Here is a 24,553-nt window from a genome sequence, read left to right on the forward strand (position 1 = left end):
TAATGACAGGAAAAGCCATGTAGCTGCTGTTTGTGCTGAAATGGGGGACGGGGGGAGCATCTTAGTGCAAATATATCTGAGGCCTCTGTGGTTGTGGTGGGGTTTCTTCAGCTGGTGTTGTATTGGTGCAAAGATTTCCATTGCACAAACAGCTTTTTACCATAGTGTTGTTCACCAGCTTAAACTCAGACTGATTTTATTATAATAGAAATATTTTTTCATGCTTTTCCTTTTTAAATGACTAATCTCCCTCATGATTTGCAAGCATCCGAAGTTGGCTTTATGTAAGGTTTCACTGAAGTACTGCTGGCACTCATATCTTGAGAGAATTATTGTGGTTAGAGAAAACTTCTTCAAGCTAGGTTAGAATGTAACATTTTGTTAATAAAGTTTACAGTAGTAATATACAGCCATATTGAATAAAGCTTGCGGTTTAATGGACAATTTCTTTTACTTTTTATACACTGCCTGTGCTTTAACTCTTTTTAGGATAACACACTATGGTCTTTGTTATAAAAGTTTATCTAAAATTGTAAATCATGTTGGCTGAGAGGATATACTGCTCCTTCAAAAGGTAGCAGCTGTTTGTGCAAAAAGAACCAGAGAATTTTAATAAGTGTGTTGAAAATAATGCTCTTTTACTTGCTTGTTTAGATAGTAAATTCTTCAGAACTGATGTCATTCTGTGCGTGGGTGCAAACAATGAAAGATCCCCAGTTGGTGCCTCAATGTATTTCCACAAAGCTGATAAACAATAGCAACCAGAAGTGGTTTTTGACTAATATTTATTTGGTTTGGAGTTCCTTGACACTGAAGCAAAGCTGCATGGCATTGTCTTCAGGACAGTTTGAAGGACCATGTGGTCTCTTCCTCCCTGCAGTGGATAGTATACTAATATTATGTATTCTCCTCAGAGTTTACTGTATCAGCATGGTGTTATTCCTGTGTAAAACAAAGGAAATTCCTACTTCAGGCATCTCAAAGTTAGCCTTTCAGCTCTCCAAAAAGAACTTAATTTCTATAATATAACAATAGCAATATAATGCTACTTTTCATAGGTGACAAAGAATATTACCTTTGTAAATCATAGTAAAGAAGGTACATGAATTGATTCCTTAGTGTGGAATTAATTTATTCTAACTCCCACCATTTTCTGATGTTAATTTTTCTTTCTTTGGTAGCTCACTAGACGCTTGCCACCCATCAAGGAGGCCAAGCCCAGGCTGCAGAAGCTGTTCCGCGATTTCTGGTTGTATTCAGTGCTGATGGGGTTTGCTGTGGAAGGATCAGGTACTCTGCATTGCTGCTCACATTTCAACTTTTGATGAATCTAAATACAACTCCATGCAAACCATTCCCAGTAGCTGGAAGAAAAATTGCAGGCATATAGAGACTTCAAAGGAAACAGCTTACATGACAATTCTCTAGTGGGATTTCTTTAAATCTTTGCAGTTTGTTTGTCAGATTCAGCACGATACAACTTGTACTTAGTTTTATTCCTAATAGCTTTAGTTATGAGTTTTGATAGCCAGATTCCTGAAATGGGAGATAAGACACATGGGGTACAATGGTAATTAAGTAGAAAGTTTACCTAAGCATACTTACTAAGTTTGGAACATGGATTATGTGTGTTGAGTGTCTGTGCTTAAGAGCATGAAAAATCTGCCCTAGATGTAGTGCAAAGCTTGGTAATGCAGGTAACTTTGTGAAACTTGATTTTTTTTTTTAATGCCTCATTCCACCTTCCTCTTTCTACTTCTGTTCCAGGTCTTTGGCCAGAAGAATGGTATGAAGGTGTGTGTGAAATTGCCACCAAGTCTCCATTACTCACATTTCCCAGCAAAGAGCCACTCCGATCTGTTCTGCAGTACAATTCTGCCATGAAGAATGACACTGTGACTTCTGTAGGAATTGATTTCTTCTGTTACCTCCTTCCATAATGTCTGCCAGTGTTAAATGACATGGTACCTGTTGAAATAGCACACTCCTTCAACCTGCCTCCTATTAGTGAAAAGCAGCTATGTTAGACTATTCTTCTGACATCAGGGTGCATAAGTGACTTGGGGTCAGTTTTATGGAGTATTAATACAAGTGTTTAGGGGGTAGCAACACCACCTTGACTAGCTGTAGAAACCCAGTCTTTGTGGAGGTGGAAGCCGCTTAGTGCTTTTTTATCCATTTTGTGCCTGACAAAACTTGCGCTGATTAAAAAAAGAAAATCAACAAAGTTTGAAAGGAAAAAACACATTCAGGCTTTCAGAGAAGTGTGAAGTTTGCTCTGGCTTGATACTGGTATTCTTCTCTCTCCCTAGAATTTGTAGGATAGATTTTGCAGGACAGATTTTGCCCAAGGGCTTTTTTTGGCTTATGAAATCTCTTTGGCTCCCAAATAATACAGAAATCTGCATTGTGCCTAGATACCTAGTTCTGTGACACCAAAGACTGGCGCAAGTCCATGAGGTTTCAGGAGCTGGACAGTGTTGATGTTGGTCAAATTTGCATGCATTTTATGTGGGAATTGTATTTCTTCATTACAATAACTGCATGGGAAGTACCAATTATTTCTGCCAGAAGCTTGATTCCAGATTTAATTCTGTTCTGTATGTGAAGCATTGTGACTTGCTGAGTCAGGGGAGGTTGGTCTGAGTCTGTAGGCAGAAGCATCCTGACATATTGTTTGTGAAGGTTGAAATGTTAGTGAACAGGTGAATGAATGTTTGAGGACACAAACTAATACAGGACTCCCACTTCAGATAAGTTCATGTACTCATCTCTAGGCTGAATTAAATGAATTACGGAGCACCATCATCAATCTCTTGGATCCTCCTCCAGAGGTGTCGGCATTGATCAATAAGTTGGATTTTGCCATGTCCACCTATCTCCTTTCTGTTTACCGCCTGGAGTATATGAGGTTTGTGTTTATCTATATTTCATTTTTTCACCTATGAAACAGCAAAAAAACCCTAAAACAAAATAATCAGTAAGTTCCTGAAACAAATAAAATCAGAAATAAACAAGACATGAAACAAATAAACAAGACCCCAAACATGCCAACTTAAAAAAACTCTCCTTCCCTAGGGTGCTGCGTTCAACCGACCAAGATCGCTTCCAAGTCATGTTTTGCTATTTTGAAGATAAAGCAATTCAGAAAGACAAATCTGGTAAGATTTACCTGTCTAGGTTTCCTCTCAACTTGAGGTATGAGGCAATTATCTCCAGGCCTGCAAAGCAGAAACAAATCAAGCAGCTATGTAGCAAAATGAATCATGTTCACCAGATTGCTGCTGCTTTATTCTTGCCAAGAACACTGGTTTTGTTTTGAAACAAGTTCAATATTGGCTGAGTAAACATAAACACTTTTTAACTGTTAAGCCTGGTTTATAAAACAAATGTAATTTTGACAATGAAACCTGTCACTTCTCTCCATTCCTCAGGCATGATGCAGTGTGTGATAGCTGTTGCTGATAAGGTGTTTGAAGCTTTCCTGACAATGATGGCTGATAAAGTAGGTTATCTGGCAACTAAAATTTTGAATTTGTATAAATGTTCTCATTTCAGTTTATGAAAGTGATTTTGTCTGTTCCTTTAGGAGCTTCATACTTCTCTTTGGCCTGTTTTTTAGCCTAAAACTAAGGAGAATGAAGAAGAGCTGGAGAGACATGCTCAGTTCTTGCTGGTGAATTTCAACCACATTCACAAGAGGATCAGGAGAGTTGCAGACAAATACTTATCAGGGCTGGTAGACAAGTGAGTGTAGATTTCATGTTTCTCTTTTCACAGTGACTGTTTAGTGGTTGCTTAGGCACTTGGTGACACTGGTCAAGTGGATTTCTTGGCTGCTACTTCTGCTGAAACATCTCTGTGAAAAATTACATTCAGTGGTGTTTTTAGCCTGAGCTCAGAAAGCCCTGGTTAAAATGTGTGTCTGTTCAGTATTGCCATGGGTGGAGCAAAGCAAAGTGCCCATGATAGAAATGCAGTCTCAGCTCCTGTGCAATAGCTCTCCTCAGCTTTTGGCTCTGGATAAAGCCAGGCTGTTGTGAGGCTTTGTGGCTTCTGTTGAGTATGAGCTTACCTAGGGATGTATAAAGCTGGGTCTTTGAGCAGCTCCCTTGATAAAGTAATGGCCTTCTTCAGCTCTCCATGGTTATTTCTGAATTCTGTCTTGCTCTAGATTTCCTCACTTGCTGTGGAGTGGAACTGTGCTGAAGACTATGTTAGATATTCTGCAGACATTGTCTCTGTCTCTTAGTGCAGTAAGTGCTTTTCTTTCCTAGAACTTTTTTTTGCTTTGTTCTACATTTATTTGATAATTAATTGAGTTTGTAATTTGGTCTTCTTTTTACTAAGATTGATAAAATCTTAATTTTAAATTCTGTGAAGCAAGAATTATCTTTGCAACCCTATTTCATAAGTAGTAAAACTAGTGCTAAAAAGTTGTTGTCAGATGTGGATTACAATTGTTGAAATGTCTTATTTGAAATAAAATTTCAGTGGTGTTTTTCTGGTTTGTGGTTTGTTTGGTCTTCTATGAATTATGGTTTTCAGATTGTATTCTCTCCAGTCTGTGTATGTGTATCCATATCTCTTGAATCTGTTACATACTAGAATTTTTGAAGATGGAAATGCTTTATAGAATTTTATTTTAATACTAAATATTGAGGAAAGTGCTTTGGATTTTTGAAATTATATATTCTAAAAATCAAAGTGGAATGCAAACAGTTTCTTTTAGAGATGTTCTAATTGAGAGCAAATGTCAGCAAAAAAGGTTTGGTAATCAGGCTTCTTGTTTGCTACCTGTAGTGTTCATGTCAGGTGGTGATGAATTTTGTCTTACCAAGAGTTGGTAATTGTTTCTTTTTAGGACATTCACAAGGACCAACCATACTATGACATTCCTGATGCTCCCTACAGAATAACAGTCCCTGACACACATGAAGCCAGAGAGGTGAGTGGCCCTCCTTGATTTATCAAAGAATTAAATAATGCCTTGTTTCATAGCCTGGAGATAAATTAGTGAGCTACTCTGAATGGTCATTTTTTAAAAGTACTTCCCTAGGTAACATTTTTCTAATAGGATATGACACAGTATTTATGTTTTTCTAAATTTAAATTGTTGTACTTGACTTAAAGTGTGACAGTTCTTTTCTAATCAAGGACACATTACAGAAAATTTTAACTGTGTCATGTTGCTTCAGCTGTCTTGCTCCCTATGTTACTTATTACACCCTTAAGACCAGTTCCTCTTGTTAAATGTCCTGTATTTTACTGATTGTGGTGATACTTTTTATTCTAGAGTATAGTCAAGGACTTTGCTGCACGCTGTGGGATGATTCTGCAAGAGGCAATGAAATGGGCTCCCTCTGTTACAAAATCTCATCTACAGGTAATGGGCCTGCTTCTGTGAAAATTTGATTTTTGTACATCTTGGACACTGCACTGAGGTTTATATTTCCTTTCCTAAAATAAGAGCCTCAAGGGATTCTACCCTTGTGTGAAAGGACAATTAATTACTTTCCTTTCTTCCGTGTAGTCCAAAACACTTCATCTCATAAGGGTTTTTTTTGTCAGAAGTGATTCTTTTAAGAGAAGATTACAGCCTTCAAGCATTCATCTTGATAACTTTATTCATTTTGAATACAGAAGCAGTCTTACTCTGTGTATTTAGGACATTCAGAAAGTCTTATTGCCAGGGGAACAATGCCCAGAAGGGATGAGTAGAAACAGTCTTTTGTCACACTTGTGTGTAATTAAGTTTCCCATAGTTTGCAGTGATGCAGTACTTGCTTATGAGCTGCCTTGTTCTGAAGATAATGAAGTATTCTGGAGTTTGGTTTGGTTTTTTTTTTCAGGAGTACCTAAACAAACACCAGAACTGGGTGTCGGGGCTGTCCCAGCACACTGGACTGGCCATGGCTACAGAAAGTGTTTTGCACTTTGCAGGCTACAACAGGCAAAACACCACTCTGGGCGTGAGTATTGTTTGTTCCCTTGTGCACCTGCAGAGAGACCTTGACAAATTAGAGGGCCAAGGAGAAACCTCATTGCTGCCTAAAACTTCCTCACAAGGGGCAGCAGAAGGGCAGGCACTGATCTCCTGTCTGGTGACCAGTGACAGGAGGCAATGTCATGAAGCTGTGGCCGGGGAGGTTTAAAGCTGGGTATTAGGAAAAGGTTCTTTCATTCAGTGGGTGGCTGGGCACGGGCACAGGCTTCCCAGGGAAGTGGTCACAGCACCAAACCTGACAGAGTTCAAGAGGTGTTTGGACAATGCTCCCAATGGTGTGGTGTGATTGTTGGGTTTGTCCTGTGCAGGGCCAGGAGTTGGGCTCAATGATCCCTGTTGGTCCCTTCAAGCACAGGATATTCTGTGGCCCTGTATCCATGGAAGAAATACACATAGTCCATACTTGATTTTGATCAGTCTTGGTGCTGTTGTATGGATCAGTCCTGATACTACTATGATTACAAGCATAAGGAAATTTAAAACATATGTGAAGGAATAAAAAGATAAAGAGACAAATGGTTTGATATGAGCAGTATAAACACCTTGTTATGGTCTGGCCATAGGCAACCCAACTAACTGAAAGACCAACTTGTGTGAAGAAGGACTACTCCAACTTCATGGCTTCTCTTAACTTGCGCAACCGTTACGCAGGAGAAGTAAGTACAGAGTTTCTCATGACTGTCGGGTGTCCAGAAGCTCTGGCATCACTTCTCAGGGAATGGTGTCCTTCCAACCTATACTGGTGTATGGGTCTATGTTACATGAAACATAGTCTATAAATCCCTTCAGGATAAAAAGTATAATTTTCCTAGCTTATTAAACAGATCATGTTAGTGTTGGTCTTTCAGATAAAGCTGAAGATTAGATAAAGCTAAAGATTAGATTGCCGTTAAAGCTAAAGATTTGGTAAAGTAGTAACAAAAGATGCCTCTGTTTGTGGAGTTCCCTAATCAGCATGTGACCAGTACTTAACTGGATTCCTGAAAATACTGTTCTTTGTTGAAAACCCCCCTCAATTTTACAGGTTTCTGGAATGATTCAGTTCTCAAATGCCACAGGACGAACATCTGACCTGAATAAACTTATGGTCAAAGACCTGAATGCTGCTCTTGAATCAAGCAGTACTGAATCCTACACCCAGGCCATGTTTAAGTTGACTGCACTGCTAATAAGCAGCAAAGGTAATGAAAACCAAATGGAGTTCTGCTTTCTGATGGTGAATGCCAAGAATAATAAACTACAAAAACTATCCATATACCAACCCAGTATGCATCAACTTGCAGCAAAACTGTGTTTTGAATTTTTTCAATTAAACTTATATTGGGGAAAAGCCTCCTTAAACCAAAAGCTATTTATTATTAGGAAATGATTATTACCTATGGTACACACCAGTTTCATGCTGATGTGGAAAGCAGTTGTTCTGTTGGAGAAATCTGAGTGAATGTTTGTTTTCAGACTGTGATCCCCAGCTCCTTCATCATCTGTGTTGGGGACCCCTGCGAATGTTCAATGAGCATGGCATGGAAACAGCAATTGCTTGCTGGGAGTGGCTGCTGGCTGCCAAGAATGGAATAGAAGTGCCGGTAGGAAGTGATTTAATTACTTTCTGCCCCTGTCAGAGGGAAGAGAGAAGATTTTGGGAGATTCACAGATATTGTGAATCTGTGTCAAGGATGTTTAAATGCACTGTTAATCACTTTAGCCTGCCAGGAAGTCTCAGTTCCTGTATTGTTGGAAGTCTGAGCACCCCCATGAGGTGGACTGTGGTTAGCAGACCTTTCTCAACAGCATAAATGTTACAGCAAAAGAAACCTGTTAAAATCCCAGCTGTAGAATTTACTTTGCTGATGAGATACCTGACCTGTTAATGAATTGACTCTATACTATCACAAACTATAGAATGGTGTTTTGAAACAAAGAGAAATCAGTGTCCCTGCTCATTAATCACCCTCTGGTATGTGGTATTGCACCATTACATAAAAACATGTTTGCAAATGTCCTAATCCTGTAACAGGATAAACCAGTTGTATTTTGTGAGATGGGGATCAATGTAATGGTAATAAAGCAACTCAGCATGGTGCAGTGACAGTCCACACACCTGAGAAAGCTGCCTCTGGTAATTGCTTTGCTTAGGGAGCACCAAGTGTTTCACTTAGTGAAGATACTCATCCATCTGAATTTACTTAGTTGAGTTTGCTTGCAGGTTTCTGTGGTTAACTTCTTAAGCATCAGTTTCATTTCTTTCTATTGGGCATTTGGAGAAATGTCTTTGTATCTGGTTGAGGAGGAGAAGCACCCTTGGTTGCTCAGCCCTCTTACTACAGAGGATGCTGCTCCTGAGAGCAGGATCAGCAAAACTGAATTAGGTGCCATCTTTATGTTGTGCTTGATCAGGCAGAGTGTGTTCAGTGTGCTCAGGGGCCAAACCAGGTCCTGTAGGTCACGAGGACCTGGTGCATGCTTGTCCCTGCTGGGCTCATGTGGGAGGCAGCAACCTTTAGTGGAGCAGGAGGATGGATGGTGTGGGCTGATCTAACAGTCTCCTCAACAAAATGCAGTGCCTGGCTGCTGCTGCCTTTAGTCTCAGTTACTAGCTGAGATTCTGGCGGTGTCTCTCTTCCTTTTGTAATGTAGTATATGAAAGAAACATTTTCTTTCAGGTGGGATGTATAGACTTGTCTCTGCCTCTCTGTCAGCACTGCAGTGAATTTTAATTGATGTAGTAGGTTCTTGTGTGTGCTGTGGGGAAAGTTTGTGCTTTCCATGTAAGAAGATGCAATTGAAGCAAGAAGCACTGTCACCTTCCTTTTTGCAGTTCATGCGGGAAATGGCAGGAGCCTGGCAAATGACAGTGGAGCAGAAAGTTGGGCTGTTCTCTGCAGAGCAGAAAGAAGCAGATCCGTTAGCAGCCTCAGAGGAGAGCCAGCCAAGGCCCTGTCCACCAGAGGTGACCCCACATTACATCTGGATAGAGGTGTGTATTTTTTCTGAATGTCCCACCTGTGGCAGTCTGTATTTCCTGTTGCTGTGCTTGGGGAAGGACTGGAGTCATGTGCTCACAGCCTGAGAGCCACTCTGTTTAAATGAGCATAATCATTGAGGGGGAGAAAGGTGTTTGAAACAGAGAAGTCTAGGGGTGGGGTTTCAAATTCAGAAAGGTCAAAGGAGGCATGGTATGTCTGTCTCTTTTTCTCAGTTTTTGGTGCAGAGGTTTGAAATAGCCAAATACTGCAGCTCTGACCAGATCGAGATCTTCTCCAGCCTGCTGCAGCGCTCCCTGTCCCTGAACATCGGGGGCGCCAAAGGCAGCTTGAACCGGCACGTGGCAGCCATTGGGCCCCGATTCAAGTGAGTGCTCCTGGGTTTTCCCTCTGGAATCACAGAAATGAGAAATAAGGTTATAGGGAGATGGAAGAAAACAGCTAAACACTACATGTTTAACTTGGCTTCAGGTGCTGAGAATTGCTTTAAAAGCCTGCAGTGATGCAGTCTAAGCTCTGTTTTCAAAGCAGAAGTTGATCACTTCAGCCTGAAAGTACTTCTTTGGTGTTTCAGGAAATTTCAAGGGATGATTTCATGTAGTGAATAGCCCACATCATGGATCTAGTAATGAATCTAGTCTTTGCTTCATCAGTTATTTTCATGTTTAGACTTGAAGGCTTTCGCTTTCTGTGGTTCAGCAGTCAGAGCTTTAAAGCAGACTGGTGATAATGTGAACAGGTTGCTAAGAGCTCTGAAACAGACACTTCTCAGGCTACATTTTCAGCTGTAGTTGTGGTTTGCATGGTGGGGTATTGGTCACCATTTTAGGAGAGCCAACATTTCCATTCTCTATTTTGCTTATTAGGTTGCTGACCCTGGGTTTGTCTTTGCTGCATGCTGATGTGGTTCCAAATGCAACTATCCGGAATGTTTTGAGAGAAAAGATTTATTCAACTGCCTTTGATTATTTCAGGTACTCTTTATTTTGAAACAACTCACTGAAAATGTGTTTGTGTTTTTCCTGGACCTTCAGTGATACTTCAAAGCAGCAGCTGTTTTTATCTTCTAGTGATTTTTCTTCCTTTCCTTTTTTATCCACTTTAACAGAAACTTCTCTTGTGCTTAAGTATGGTTCAAAAATTATCTCAAAGAGGCTTAGATATTAGTTTCAGATTTTGTGTGATTTAAAAAGCAGCAATGTTTCAGTTCTTTTCCCTTTTTTTCTTATTTTGAAGTTTATTCAATGCTCAAAATTTTATCTAGATTTATAAGGTTTAAAGAACTGCTGTTACAGTATGTGTGGCTGAAATACAGACACACTGAAACTGATTATTTCAACATTTAACACAGGCACAAAAGAAAATTTAATTGATAGGAATGTCTCAATGTGAGGAGGTCACTCAATCCTAATGATAACTTTCAAATGAATCCAAGATGCTGACAGACTGCTGCCCTAATTTTCAGTTATAATTGGAAGTTTGTGCTCTTCAGTCAGACATAATAAAGCCATGAGGATAAAATGTAGTGATGTGTGGTCTCATCCTTGTAGATTTCAGTCAGGATAAAAAGTACAACTTGATTAGGTTGGTGAGGATTTTTGACTGCTGGGAGTTCCCCCCAATGCATTCAATATTACATTATTTGTGTGATTTCTTCAAGTTGTCCTTCGAAGTTCCCTACACAAGGAGAAAAGAGGCTCCGTGAGGATATCAGCATATTGATCAAGTTTTGGACGGCAATGTTCTCAGACAAGAAGTATCTGACTGCCAGCCAACTTGTGCCACCTGGTGAGTTCCTTTAAGTGCTGTTTTAAAAGTGTCTGGTTTCTTTGGATTCTACATCAGATCTGTGCTCTGTTCTTAGATAATCAAGACACCAGGAGCAACCTGGATATCAATGTTGGATCTCGGCAACAGGCTACACAAGGATGGATAAATACTTATCCTTTGTCCAGTGGCATGTCAACCATATCTAAAAAATCAGGTATTTTTTTTATTGTAACCAGCTGATTACACCTAATTTTACAGCATAGTTTATGTTCAGATATTTAAAGTCAATATTTATATTAAACATCAGGCTCATATTCTGGCAGGCTATTTAACTACCAGTGCCAAACTCTGAAAAACAAAGGCAGAAAAAGTCTCACTGGTGACAAGCAGGAAAGTTCTGATATCACCTGATTTTTTTTGATAGATTGTTCAGTTCTGTTGTGCAGGAGAAATAAGACTGGAAGAGATCAAGTTGTATTGAAATCTTATAAGGAAATTTTTTGCTTCATGGAAACATGCCCCTAGTGCTTTTTGGAGACAGCAGAGTGACATTAGATCATTGACTGTATTTTTGTACAGTTTTAAAGCTTGTGCTCCTTCTTTTTAGAAGACTGTCATGTTCCTAAAGTGAATGCACTGCTGGCTACAATAATATCTCTGTAGCCTGTTGTACTCCATATATTCAAAGAACACTTGCACGATGAGTGGCTGCAGTGCTGACTTCCTGCTGCCACTCTGATCTAAGTTACAGGTGTCCTGTGGTCATTCAGTTCTTCTGTGTCCATGTTTCCAGCTGTGGGCAGTTTGAAAGTACAGTTTCACCTGCTGAACAAAAGCCACTGAAAACTTTTTAATCCTTTTCTCCAGGAATGTCCAAGAAGACAAACAGAGGGACACAGCTGCACAAGTACTACATGAAGCGCAGGACATTGCTGCTCTCATTGCTGGTGAGTCATCAGAAGGATGGGCAAACTGCATGAATTTCTAATACCCTCCTATTGTTGCAGGATATATAAACTAAAGTATGAGATTGGGAGTGTTTTGCTTCTTCCAGAAAACCCTTCTTTTTTCCTGTTTCCTTCAGGCTACTGAAATCGAACGCTTGATCACATGGTACAATCCACTGTCTTCCCCTGAGCTAGAGTTGGATCAAACTGGAGAGAGCAGTGTAGCAAACTGGAGGTCTAAATACATCAGTCTTAGTGAGAAGCAGTGGAAGGATAATGTGAATCTGGCTTGGAGCATTTCTCCTTATCTTGCTGTGCAGCTGCCTACCAGGTGAGATATTTCAAAGGAAACAACTGATGCAATTACTGCTGCCTTAGAAGTTGAGTGAGTATTTACAGTAAATACTGATAGCACTTGCTGCTGGTTGCAGCCTCTTGCATACTGTCACAACTGTTTGAGACCCTTGAAAAGAACTAGGTTACTTAATAGACTCATTTGCCTCAGTCACTAATGAAGTCCACCTGCCTTTCCTACGATCTGCTCTTTGCCACTGCTTAGACAGTGTTTGATTCAGAAGAAATCAGGTTTGTTTTTTAATAGCATTCAGCCCATTAGCAAGCATAGCATTTAAGCGGTGCTAAAAGTATCTTGGAATGCAGTGGTTTTGCTAGATATTGGCTTGCACTTTACTATTATAGGAGAATTTGCATAGTTGGCTCCGGAAGGGAAAGGAAATTCTTTCCCCCTTACGACAATGATAGTTTTTGCCAAGTAGAGTTCTGTACACTGCTTGCTGTAGAATCCCAGACAGAATATTTCAGCCAAGAATCCACTAGTGGAAGTGGGCTGAAATACAAGTGGTTTATACAAAAGCACTGGATGAGGACCAGTTGTTTCAGAATCCCCTTTCCACAGCATATTGGGGTATGTTACTTCATAGTTGGACTATGTTTATTGAGCATATAGTTTTCTGCCTTCTGCTGTTCTCGTCTTCACATAAATAGAAAAAGCCATCAAAATTTTCTAATAAGGTTATTGTGTTCCTGGTTATGCTTAGGTTTAAGAACACTGAAGCTATTGGAACAGAAGTGACCCGTCTGGTCCGGTTGGACCCGGGAGCTGTTAGTGATGTTCCTGAGGCAATAAAGGTACCTGTGAATATTTTTACTGTTACAGGGCCCCAGGAGGCCCATCTCACTCAGATGTATTGGAAAATACAGTCTTGACTGACTCCAGTGTATGTTCTAGTGCTACCCATATCTCCGATAGGAGAGAATAACAGAATAGCTGTGGAAATAGGATGCTGAGAAGAGAATCACAGCAGTAAGAGAAGGTAGCCAGTTAGTTAATGGTACATTTTACTTCTGGGTATTCTCACTGTACACAAAATGGCTGAAAACTCATCACTTGCAGCACAACCACCATTTCTGTTCCTTTGGCAAAATAAGTGAAAAGATCAATGGACCAAGCCATGATGAGTGCTGCTGAAGTTATTTTAAGCATAACCTTTTCTGTGTATCCAGAGGCCAAAGTCTGGAAGTGAGGAAGGCTCATCATGCTGACCTGCTGTAGAGCACCTTAGTCCTGTGAGGGACAGTCTTGTCAGAACTGTGTTCTGTGTATCACCTGTAACATAGATGGCAAGAAAATGGAACCTTTTTTGACCCTTTCAAAATGACTCATCCTTTCTTCTTTCTCCATGTACAAGAACTGGGTTGTACTTTTAGTAACTTCATTTGGTGTTCTGGGAGGTGAGGTGATTCCAGCAGCTAGGTTTCCATGGAAAAAAAACGCTTGCTAAAACAGCTATAGTTTTGTAAAAAAGAATGTTCTATATTTCACTTGCCCTGCTGGAGGGAGCTAGATGACAGCATTACTGTCTGATGTGTGGTACCCACATATCAGGGAGTGCTACAAACCCCTAATGTGTCTGACCTGCTTTTTCAGTACCTGGTTACCTGGCACACCATCGATGCTGATGCACCTGAGCTCAGCCATGTCCTGTGCTGGGCACCCACAGATCCACCCACTGGCCTGTCCTACTTCTCCAGCATGTATCCACCCCATCCTCTGACAGCCCAGTATGGAGTTAAAGTCCTGAGATCTTTCCCTCCGGTAAGAAGAGCCCCTAGAAAGCCTCAACACTGCAGGGGAAGTTACAGCCCTGGTCACTGTGGCCACAAGTTTCATTTTAATGCCATGGAGAGGCATGTGCTAAATGGGCATAGCACACTGCAGAATGTGCACACAGTGGGATAGAAACTTGAAGTTGATTGTCCCATGTAAACCTGGCTCATGTATTTGCAGCTTTGTTGTAAATGACACTAAGCTGAATTCTTCAGACTGCCCTTCTAAAATCATCTCTTTTGCCTCTTCTTTCAATGACAAAGCTGCTCCTTCTAAGGCAGCAGAAAGCTGTTTTTTAGCACTTGTCAGACTTCTATTAGGACTATGAAGTACATGATTATTAATTATATTTTTGAAGGGAGTAACTAAACAGAATAATACTTAGATTTGAGAGAGTTGCATACAAAGTTTAAAATGAAGAGGCAGTGGGATTTTGTTTATCACCTAACTGAAAGGAGCTTTTCTCTGTGTATGTGACTCATCTTCCTTTCTGGCTACTAAAACAAAACAGTAAAACCCTGCCATCCTTTCTCTTTCAGGATGCCATTTTATTCTACATTCCACAGATTGTTCAGGCACTGCGGTATGACAAGGTGAGATTATGAATCAGCTGCATGTGAAGAAAACTGATTTTTAATGCAGCTTTTAGGTTTAAAACAGTAAATAAGCCAAAAATTAAGTGTAATCTAATGCTGCTTATTATTATCTTATCTTTAATACATAGAAGAAAAATTATTGTCTCTAGAGGCTGGCTGGTTTTGGATACCCCTCTTTTATGAACACATAAACTTGAGAAAGGCTATGTAGCTCATCTGTCAGGAAAGAGCTTTTGTTATGGGAAACCCCAGGTGAGGACTCTGTTTGAATAGAGCTTTTGGAGGTCTGCATGAGACAACCAGTAATGAAGTTAAATCATTACCCTTAATAATTTTGCTGTAGAGTTACCCAGAGAAGACATCCAGTGGTGTCTTGTGCTCTGTCACATGTATGAAATCAGATCTCAGCCTTATCTTGCAGAAGCCAAAGTAAAGCTTGACAGCCAAGTTCAGAGTTCATTAATGTGAGATCCTTCTACCTGCCAGCAAGGCAGTGAACTCTGGTCAGTGCTTTATTTTCAGGTGAACATCTTCCCATCCCACAGTGTAGGTGACTGACTGCAGTTATTCTTTGAGAACTCTGCAGTGCAGAGCACAAACATCAGACACCTGTCTGTTAATATCACTCAAACACCTCTAGGAACACCTATAGACTACAGAAGTAGTTGCAGGTAGAGGAAAGGGAATGTGGCTGCTGGAAGGAGTATGATTTTCTTGGACACTTCAATTTCATATGTCTTCTTACTTTCCAGAATTTCAGTGGAACTGTGCCAGCACATGCAGTTCTTGCCACCAAACTGTACAGTCCCTGTGACACTGTAGATTTCTGGTATTACAGGAGCATGTAGTGATGCCAGGCAACACCAGTGTCCCTGTTACACTGTGCTTTGTACACGTAATAGAAGATGCTCTGAGCTCAAAGAGATTTGAAATCCAGAAAGAACAGATGGAAAATGACCTAGAGGTGGGAAAAGGCCGATTAGAATAACAGATTAGGTCAGTAACAAAGCTGAAAACAATTTAAGATTGGTTTTCTACCTTTTAAAATACACTGTCATTCATGTCTTTTTAGCAAAATGAGAGGGTGCAGAGGTCTTCTTTCCATCCATTTAACGCTTTCTGGGTTTGTAGACTAGCTGTTAGAAGCAGTAATATTGAGTCTGAGAGTTGTAGAACTTTGATCCTTACTGGTCTGTCTGTGGTTGCAGATGGGTTATGTTAGGGAATACATCCTGTGGGCAGCTTCCAAATCTCAGCTCTTGGCTCACCAGTTCATCTGGAACATGAAAACCAATATCTACCTGGATGAGGAAGGACATCAAAAAGATCGTGAGTACTTTAAAATATAGTCTGACTTGACTCCTTTTTTGTTCCCAGTCCAGACTAAATCTTCTTCCTGCTTCTTGCTTGTCAGGAAGAATCCTTTTAGCTGGGAAATTCTCTTTTACTTACAGAGGTAGGGCCCATTGTGCATCAGTGCCTGATAGAGTCTATCAAGAGAGAAGGTGCTGGTTCCCTCAGTACCTTTTTCTGAATACTATCCAAAGGTGCTGATTTCCATCACCCATATCATTTTACTTTCTGAAATAAGCTGCTGACACAGATGCTTCCTTTTTTTCACATGCAGCTGACATTGGGGAACTTCTGGAGCAGTTAGTGGAGGAGATAACTGGCTCATTGTCTGGCCCAGCCAAGGAGTTCTACCAACGGGAGTTTGATTTCTTCAATAAAATCACCAATGTTTCAGCCATTATCAAGTAAGAATTGTACTTCAGAAATTGTGCTCAGTTTGTATAAGTTAGAAACAAACTTGAGGCTAGTGTGTAGAGTAATATATAATATGCAAATAATTAAAAGGTAATTCATCTTTCTAGGCCATTCCCTAAAGGAGATGAAAGAAAAAAAGCTTGTTTGAGTGCTCTGTCTGAGGTGAAAGTGCAGCCTGGTAAGATGGGATTTAGTTGTATGAAATTGTGGGCTTTTGCATTCAACATGATTATTTATTTTCTGCAAGCAAATCTTGAAATCCCTATGAGTGGTGGTTTGTAGAGATTTCAGTTTTGATGCTGGTGGCTGTTCTTGTTTGATTATTTCTTTCTTGAAAAAAATGCAAATATTTTTGTCCATCCAGTAATTTCTATATGGTGCATCAAAACTTATCCAAAAGCAATAGATAAATAGGTAATGCATATAGTGGATAAAAGTAGAAGTGTGTGTCTGAATAGGAAGGCTAAATAAACTGTTTTGCTTTCTACCACCTTCTTTTTTAAAAAGACGTGGTGTTTTTGAGAGGTTTTGATATCTCAAGAGTGAAGTATGTCCAGTTCCTTAATTTCTCCCCTTTCTCCCATCAGGCATTCCCTTGAAATGTCATTATCTGAGGGTCCTTTCAAATCTTGAACATACATTTTCCCAGCCTGAATCTTCTCTTTAAGATGGAGTTCGATGAAAGCTTTTCCTGACCTCTGACAGGTCTCAGACCTTGTACCATCTATTGGTGGCTGAGGGCACTGCCCACTGGGGCTGCTGCCACATCTAATTCAGGACTGTTGTAAGAGATGTCCTCTCTGGACCTTTCTGTGGTACAGGTTCTGCAGTATTAGCTCAAAACTGTATTTTATTAGTTTCTGGAAATCTCTCACTAATGCGAAGGATACCACATCCTTCATGGCACACAGACTGTAATCTCCAGTTTCCCTCTGGCATTAATTCAGAACTATGTACTGAACTTGTAGACACTGACATCAGTTATTGTCCAACTTGCATTGTCTCACAGTGGATTTGTTCTCAGCTGTCTGCTGTTTTGCAGGCTGTTACTTGCCCAGCAATCCTGAAGCAATTGTTCTGGATATTGATTACAAATCAGGAACGCCTATGCAGAGGTACCATGCTCTTGTTATATATATGTATATATGCTTTTTAAGTTAATGAATGACATTCAAGTATTTTTCTCTACATTTTTGTTTGGCTAATTGCACTCATCATCTTTGTTTCTTCTGTAATTTAGTGCAGCAAAAGCACCCTATCTGGCCAAATTCAAAGTGAAACGGTGCGGAGTCAGTGAGCTTGAAAAAGAAGGTGAGTAACTTCAACTTAATCATTGATGTTACTAATTAATACTGAGCAATGCCTTTAAAACTGCCTGCTTTTAGTGACCTGTACCGCTGCAGAAAAAGTATTTCTGTGTTGAACTTTGTTTGCCATGATTCAGCTGAGAAATTAAACTGAATGAAAGGAAAAGAGAAGAAAATTATGAAAACTTTTTTTTTTTTTTAAGTCCCAAGAAGCAAGCCACATAGGGCTCTTGAAGAAATTATAACAGTTACTTTAGACTAAAATAGAAATCATTGGCCTTTTCTGCGTTTTTAGACAGCAGCAAAATCCAGGTTTTGGCAGATTTTCTCTCTAGCATTGCAGGCGTTTATTAGATAAATCACAAACACTGGTTTGAGATGTTCTAAGGGAACAAGTTCCCTAGACAAAGGGAACTATCTTATGATAATTACCTTGTAAGGCAGAAATATCTGTGGTGCACATGCAGTGGAATGCTGTGGGTTTGAGTGCAGAGGGCTTGTCATGACAGAAAGTTTAAATTAAATTCATGGACTAGTTAAAGTGCGTGTCTGGGTTTTACTTGGTTCCCTTGTTGCAGGTCTGCGTTGTCGCTCTGACTCCATTGATGAGAGTGAAGAGGAGGATGAGGACAGTCAGAAGGTTTGCTGGCAGGCTGCAATCTTTAAAGTGGGCGATGACTGCAGACAGGTACAAAGTTCTTGGGCTTTGCACTTAGAGGAGGCAGATTTGTAGGTGATAATGCATAAGAAGGAAATAATTTTAATATAGAAATATTTTGCTTTGAAACTTTGGTAATCTCTGCTAGTTGTGGACTGAGAGGGAGAACTGTGTAGTTCTCTAGAGAAATTCTGGTTTGGAAGTAAAAGCCATCCTGTCAAGACAGGTTTACCAAGCCTTAAAAATTTTCATAGAATTTATTTTTCAATTGAGCTATTGGTAATATAGCTTGAGTTCCTAAGGTGGGATCTTGTACATTGAAGTTTGATCGATTAAGAGGGAATGCTGGTTATCATCCCTGAGTTATTAGTAGTCCTTTTATCAAAGGGTGATAGGCAGTTCATTGTTAGGTCAGCAGTTAAATCATCAGTGTTGCTTGCTGCCCACTCACACAGCATTTATCAGTTCCCTTTTTGATTTCCCCCCTCGTGCATACCCAAGCACACATCTGCACACCTGCTTAACTTATGTGCACTTCAGAGTTCTTCAGAGCATGTTTATAATTCAGTTTATAACCTGTAACCTCTGTAATGTTTGTGCAATTTTTTTCTTGTCTGACAGGACATGTTAGCTTTACAAATCATCGATCTCTTCAAGAACATATTTCAGCTGGTAGGCCTGGATCTTTTTGTGTTTCCATACAGAGTGGTGGCCACGGCTCCTGGGGTAAGTGGGCAATTAACTGTAGTGCTGTAGAAAATTAAAAAATACTTTCTTCCAGCACACATAAAGATTCCATTCTACAAGGAAGTGCTGCTCACATCACTTACGCCAAATATTTAGAGTAACAGCAATAGAAAAAGTCTTTCCTCTCCTGCTTCCTGCTTTTCTAAAGCTTTTGGCTCTGAAATTTTGCTGCTTGCAAATGTTTGTTGTTTGATTTCTGGGACTATGTTGTGCAAAGCAGTGGAAAGTCACAGTTTGTCTTCGTTGCATAGAAATCCTAAAAGAGAGGATATACTTTTTTTTAATTAATAAACTAGAAATTCTGTATTTGGTGATCTATTGGCTTCCCCACATTTCCTAGAGAACCTGTATGACTGCCAAGAGCCATGAACAAAATATATTTGGGAGCATGCTACACAAACCTGTTTCTCTTCTCCCCTGCAGTGTGGTGTTATTGAGTGCATTCCTGACTGCACGTCCCGTGACCAGCTGGGCAGGCAGACAGACTTTGGCATGTATGATTATTTTACAAGGCAATATGGAGATGAGTCTACCCTTGCATTCCAGAAGGTAAAATATCAGTGGGCAAGCACAGGAAAATATCAACTGAGAAACATTCTGCCTGTAAGAAATGACAAATAATTGCATAATGACTACTATAATGCTGTATCTAGTTCCTGATGCTGATAATCCATTTTTAGCTATTAGTGAGTTAGCTAAAGAATTGCAGCTATACATGTATGGAGAATGTCATTGGACATTGTTTCAAACTAATCATGAATGGAAGAAAAAAAGCTTTGTTTGTTTGTCTCATCTCCTGATGGAGAGTTATTAAATTCTGTCAGTTGTTCTGATTTGTTTTAACTTGTTGTTTGTACAGGCCCGCTATAATTTCATCCGCAGCATGGCTGCCTATAGTCTGCTCCTGTTCCTGCTCCAGATTAAAGACAGGCACAATGGCAACATCATGCTGGACAAACAGGGACACATCATTCATATTGGTCAGTCATATGCACCTCTGAATGTCAGTTGTTTTTTTTTTAAGTCCGAAGAAGCAAGCCACATAGGGCTCTTGAAGAAATTATAACAGTTACTTTAGACTAAAATAGAAATCATTGGCCTTTTCTGGGTTTTTAGACAGCAGCAAAATCCAGGCATTGCAGGCATTTATTAGATAAATCACAAACTCAGGTATATACAAAGGTATATACCTTTGCTTTCTGCTCTTAAGTATTGCTGATAAGAGACAATAAGCCATTTCCCCTTTGAGATCCGTCTGTATACTGGTTTCACTGTTTGTAAACATTCATGCAGGGTTTTCATGCCCTCGTGCCAAGTGTTTTGTTTGTGTTGGCTGCTTCTGTGTCAGTTTAGTTCTGTAAAGTTTTGTCAGGTTCAGGAAAGTATATACACACATATGTATGGGTGACACATGTTTATGTACTCGTGCATGGATACTTGTGTGTATGTGTTTAATGATAGAAATGTATCTTTGGATTCCTTTCATCACTGCAAGAGTATGAATTAAACTTGACAAGTAAATTTATATTGTTGTGTGAGGTTGTAACCTCTGCTTTAGCTTTGATTTTCTGGAACTGCACAAATATTTCAGCAGTTTATTTGATATCACCATTCTTACATCTATTCTCATATCATGGTGATGATGCTTTTGTTGGTATTCTTACACTTCACCAAAGCTTTTTTCCAATTGCAGTTAAAATGTTTACATTGATACATGCAATCCACATGTCTTACTTTTGTCAGTTTTAAGAGCACACAATTAACCAACAAAGATTATGAGGCAGTTTATCTTTTGTGCACAGATTTTGGATTCATGTTTGAAAGCTCACCTGGTGGAAACCTGGGCTGGGAGCCTGACATTAAACTGACTGATGAGATGGTGATGATAATGGGAGGGAAAATGGAGGCAACACCATTCAAATGGTTTATGGAGATGTGTGTCAGAGGCTATCTGGCAGTCAGGTAAGGTGTTCTTAGCTGCTCACAGTGGAAGTTCTTGCATGCTGAAAGCCAGATGAGAAGAAAATGATAACAAATGTTGATTTGTAGGGAATCTGTGCCCGGTAGTCTTGCAAACTTTGAAACAATGTAATAATCCTGCTATTTTACATCTTATCTTTGTTGTATTTTTTCTGTCCTTATGTTATATTTTAAAATTTTATATAGTCAATATATAAATGGGATGTTTCACACATTTCCTCACACAATTTAGTGCACTGTTAATACAATTAGAAACTACTGTCTTGGAATCAAGATCATTTTGGTTCCTTGAGGGGAAACAGTCTGGACAAAGTTCTTGTGGCAAAGGAAATGTGTCACTCAAGCAGCAGAATAATAGCCTGGTAGATAATAAATGTTCTGAGCAAGAGGACAGGAAAGAGAAGAGAAACTGGGCTGATGTAGCAAAGAATTACCCAGAATAATTAAGATTAAAAGATAGTATGTTTCTGTGTGGTGTTGCTGCTTTCAGCCTTTTGTACTGTTTTGGTGCACTGCTTCACCTTTCTGATGCGAAAGAAATGTTGTTTGCTAAAGCATTACTTTGCATAATCCTACTTGAGACTTCATCTTGCAGCATTCTGAGTATCTGACAGTCCATCATAAAGGAGTGACATTTAATTAAAGTGACAGATTGCAAGCAATGGTGTAGCTTCACCAGCAGATGTAAGAGCATTATCTGTGTTGATTTAATTACAGAAAAAGGTGGGATCCAGCTCATTGAACTCCTCAGCTTGTCTGCTTTACCCGCTAAGGCTGCAGGAGTCTGAATGCTCTGGTTTTGTCCTCTTTTTCTCTAGGCCTTACATGGATGCTGTGGTCTCACTGGTTACCCTGATGTTGGATACAGGGCTGCCCTGTTTCCGAGGGCAGACAATCAAGCTGTTGAAGTAAGTCAGCAATATGTGTGAACTGGAAAATGTTTTTTATTAAAATGTTATGTCATTTGTACCAAGTGGTTTCACAAGAAGTAGCTACTTGCAGGAAGTGAAATCACACCTGGCTGAGCTTGTGCAAAGACACATTTATACCATGTTCAAAGGAAACTTCACTCATTTTCTCTTATTTGATTGTGATTTTCTGCATATAGACACAGGTTCAGCCCCAACATGACTGAAAGGGAGGCTGCAACTTTCATCATCAAGATCATCCAGAATTGTTTCCTCAGCAACAGGTTTGGCTTCTATGCATGTCTTCTCCCTATGGCTAAAGGAAAGCCATCAGGCTTTGAACAGAGCTGAAAAGTAGAGTTTTATCAGTCAGATGCCAAAAATTTTTGAGTCATTGATAGTGCAGGGTAGCAGCTTTGTTTCTGAATGTGCTGCATCTCCTCCATTTTGTGCTGGGAAGGAAGACTTAAGTCCAGGATGGTCAAATAGCAAGGCTGATTAGACTAAAGAATAAATGTAATAGTTAAACATCTTAAGTGCATGTTTTATTATGCTAGATAATACAGACTTTGTGGGATATATTGGAGAGTCTAATACAAACTCTTGTGTCGTTCCCTATGGGGTCAGCTTGAGACCAGTGCCACTCACTGGCTCAGATACAGCCCCACTAGAATGGAGGTTCCAGTGCTCCCTAGTGCACCTGCTCAGAATCTCAGATTAATATAGGGGGGTGAAGGCAGTGACCCTGGTGTGTGAATGGCCAGAACCAGCTTAGTTCTGACAAGCTTGAGCTTTTCTACCTGTGGCATGATTAATCTGTGACCTGAATAAGCTCTACCCATGGATAATTGAATTATCTGTAACAAGCTGAGATCTGTTTGCTCAGTCACTCATCAGAGATGCTGCTGTTAAAGCTGTTATTTCCCCTGCACTTTTATTTTCATTATTAGCATTCTCCTTAATTAAGATGACTTTTATTTCCGTATAATCCTGTCTCCATGCAGCCCTGATGATCCTGATTCATTCATTATGCATTTCCTTCTCCTAAAACAAACTGCAAATGCCATGTGATGTGCTTGTGGCTTATCCAGACACAGGATCCAAGCTGCTGATGCTGTTGCCACACTGGGAAGTGTGGAAATACTTTTTTAAACTAGTTTAAACAAGAGCAGGATGTTTTGTGCTGTCCATAACAGTAACTGGGCCTTCACAATGCCTTCAAAGAATGGAGGGCTAGTTTTGATTAGCAGCTGATTTCCTTCACCCATGTTTTGTCTCTGTGAGATCCTGATGAATGTTTCTTGACAATAGGTGCACTGTTTTTTTAAACTTTTCCTTACCTCTGTTGCTTTTCTTCTCTAGGAGTAGAACATATGACATGATCCAGTACTACCAGAATGACATCCCCTACTAGACACTAGAGATCCACTGCCCAAGTGAAACGTGCAACCCCGTGCCCTCACTCCAAACTTGTGACAAACAGGAGATGCTCTGTCACACCTGGCTATCTACCCTCTGTGTATGTGTGTGTACATGTTGGGTACATCCTGACCATTGCAACAATCAGTTCGGATTCATTCCTTTCTCTATACCAGGTTATATATATATTACTGTTATTCCCTGGATTTTTGGAGTTGGGGTGCAATCACAATAAAAATTGTATTACAGTTGTGAATGTGTGAAAGTGGTAAAGCTTGAGGAGTTCGATAATTTTTCATGCAATGCAAGGATTTTATAATGTCTTTAAAAAGTAAATTAAACCCTTTCCTGCACAATCGCACAAAATGCCATGGAAGGGAAGGGTATGGATTTCTCTTTGGAAACAGAAATGTTAACTTGTTCCAATTTTACTGTAGAAAGAGCTTGATAATCATCCAGGGTGGTGATGTCTGTGTAGCTGTGTTCATATTTTGCACTGTACATGGTCCCTGCTACATGGTCAGTATTTCATATGTACATGAAGAATGTATTTTTTCCTTTTGTGTGTTTTAAAAAGAGACTCTACTGAAGATATATTTAATCTATAAAATATAATAAAATACCTTAGACTTCGTGTCTGTTGCAAATGTTTTACCCTGTGCTGTTTTTAGTGTATATACATCGCTCTGCACACTTGTGTACTGTTCATTATATTACGCCCTTTCTTTCTAATAGTGAAATCTAATTTATTCTTCAGCTGCTTGTCCATCTCAAGTGACATTTTTCATTCGTAAAATACATGTTTGGTGCAAGAGCTGGAATGTAGGACCAAGGTAAAGCTCCCCAGTGTTGCTGACTAAGGGCCTCTGTCCTGGGCTGGGACATAGGTATTTTGGTTTTTTTTTTTTCCATCTTACATACGTGTCCTATATGGGCTCTTCAACACAGGGCTGTCCCCTCTTTGGGGGATTTTGTCCCCCTCTTTAGGGGGATTTTTCCCTTTTGGGTGCTTTTCCCGAGTGTCCGGATCGTGCCCTCAGGGAAGGAAGGGGCCTGGGCAGCGCCCCGGGGCGCCCCCTGGCGGCCCCCGCCGCTGCGCGAGTGCGAGTACTGGCGCGGGGGGCCGGCCTCAGCCCTGAGGGACAGTCAGCCCTGAGGGGAACACAGCTCTGAGGGACAGCCAGCCCTGAGGGACAGTCAGCCCTGAGGGACAGCCCGCCCTAGGGGACACCCCGCCCTGAGGGACGGCCAACCCTGAGGGGAACACAGCTCTGAGGGACAGCCAGCTCTGAGCGGCACCCGGTCCTGAAGGCCACAGCCCTGAGGAGTACCTAGCCC

General features: G+C 40.2%; 1 protein-coding gene across 2 annotated transcripts in view; it reads left to right on the top strand.

The window, feature by feature from the left end:
* The window catches only part of PI4KA (phosphatidylinositol 4-kinase alpha), a 54,529-nt gene extending 30,667 nt beyond the window's left edge, over positions 1 to 23,862 (top strand). Inside the window, exons 20-55 of one of the 2 annotated variants that reach the window (XM_030958666.1) lie at positions 1,182 to 1,290; positions 1,768 to 1,904; positions 2,778 to 2,911; positions 3,079 to 3,161; positions 3,435 to 3,505; positions 3,623 to 3,747; positions 4,175 to 4,256; positions 4,865 to 4,948; positions 5,297 to 5,386; positions 5,853 to 5,972; positions 6,571 to 6,663; positions 7,032 to 7,188; positions 7,463 to 7,590; positions 8,823 to 8,981; positions 9,204 to 9,355; positions 9,855 to 9,962; positions 10,649 to 10,776; positions 10,853 to 10,972; positions 11,626 to 11,705; positions 11,843 to 12,036; positions 12,764 to 12,854; positions 13,654 to 13,821; positions 14,373 to 14,426; positions 15,638 to 15,758; positions 16,057 to 16,186; positions 16,304 to 16,374; positions 17,239 to 17,311; positions 17,437 to 17,507; positions 18,082 to 18,191; positions 18,783 to 18,887; positions 19,332 to 19,457; positions 19,768 to 19,888; positions 20,711 to 20,870; positions 21,707 to 21,796; positions 21,997 to 22,080; positions 23,159 to 23,862. In XM_030958666.1, coding sequence (XP_030814526.1) covers positions 1,182 to 1,290; positions 1,768 to 1,904; positions 2,778 to 2,911; positions 3,079 to 3,161; positions 3,435 to 3,505; positions 3,623 to 3,747; positions 4,175 to 4,256; positions 4,865 to 4,948; positions 5,297 to 5,386; positions 5,853 to 5,972; positions 6,571 to 6,663; positions 7,032 to 7,188; positions 7,463 to 7,590; positions 8,823 to 8,981; positions 9,204 to 9,355; positions 9,855 to 9,962; positions 10,649 to 10,776; positions 10,853 to 10,972; positions 11,626 to 11,705; positions 11,843 to 12,036; positions 12,764 to 12,854; positions 13,654 to 13,821; positions 14,373 to 14,426; positions 15,638 to 15,758; positions 16,057 to 16,186; positions 16,304 to 16,374; positions 17,239 to 17,311; positions 17,437 to 17,507; positions 18,082 to 18,191; positions 18,783 to 18,887; positions 19,332 to 19,457; positions 19,768 to 19,888; positions 20,711 to 20,870; positions 21,707 to 21,796; positions 21,997 to 22,080; positions 23,159 to 23,210 — 3,981 coding nt within the window. In that variant the 3' untranslated portion in view covers positions 23,211 to 23,862. The remainder of the gene's footprint in view (positions 1 to 1,181; positions 1,291 to 1,767; positions 1,905 to 2,777; positions 2,912 to 3,078; positions 3,162 to 3,434; positions 3,506 to 3,622; positions 3,748 to 4,174; positions 4,257 to 4,864; positions 4,949 to 5,296; positions 5,387 to 5,852; positions 5,973 to 6,570; positions 6,664 to 7,031; positions 7,189 to 7,462; positions 7,591 to 8,822; positions 8,982 to 9,203; positions 9,356 to 9,854; positions 9,963 to 10,648; positions 10,777 to 10,852; positions 10,973 to 11,625; positions 11,706 to 11,842; positions 12,037 to 12,763; positions 12,855 to 13,653; positions 13,822 to 14,372; positions 14,427 to 15,637; positions 15,759 to 16,056; positions 16,187 to 16,303; positions 16,375 to 17,238; positions 17,312 to 17,436; positions 17,508 to 18,081; positions 18,192 to 18,782; positions 18,888 to 19,331; positions 19,458 to 19,767; positions 19,889 to 20,710; positions 20,871 to 21,706; positions 21,797 to 21,996; positions 22,081 to 23,158) is intronic. The other variant, XM_030958667.1, reaches the window with a different exon arrangement.
* The last annotated feature ends 691 nt before the right edge of the window (positions 23,863 to 24,553 follow it).

This window comes from Camarhynchus parvulus, chromosome 15 (assembly GCF_901933205.1).
Source record: "Camarhynchus parvulus chromosome 15, STF_HiC, whole genome shotgun sequence".
Taxonomy (NCBI): domain Eukaryota; kingdom Metazoa; phylum Chordata; class Aves; order Passeriformes; family Thraupidae; genus Camarhynchus; species Camarhynchus parvulus.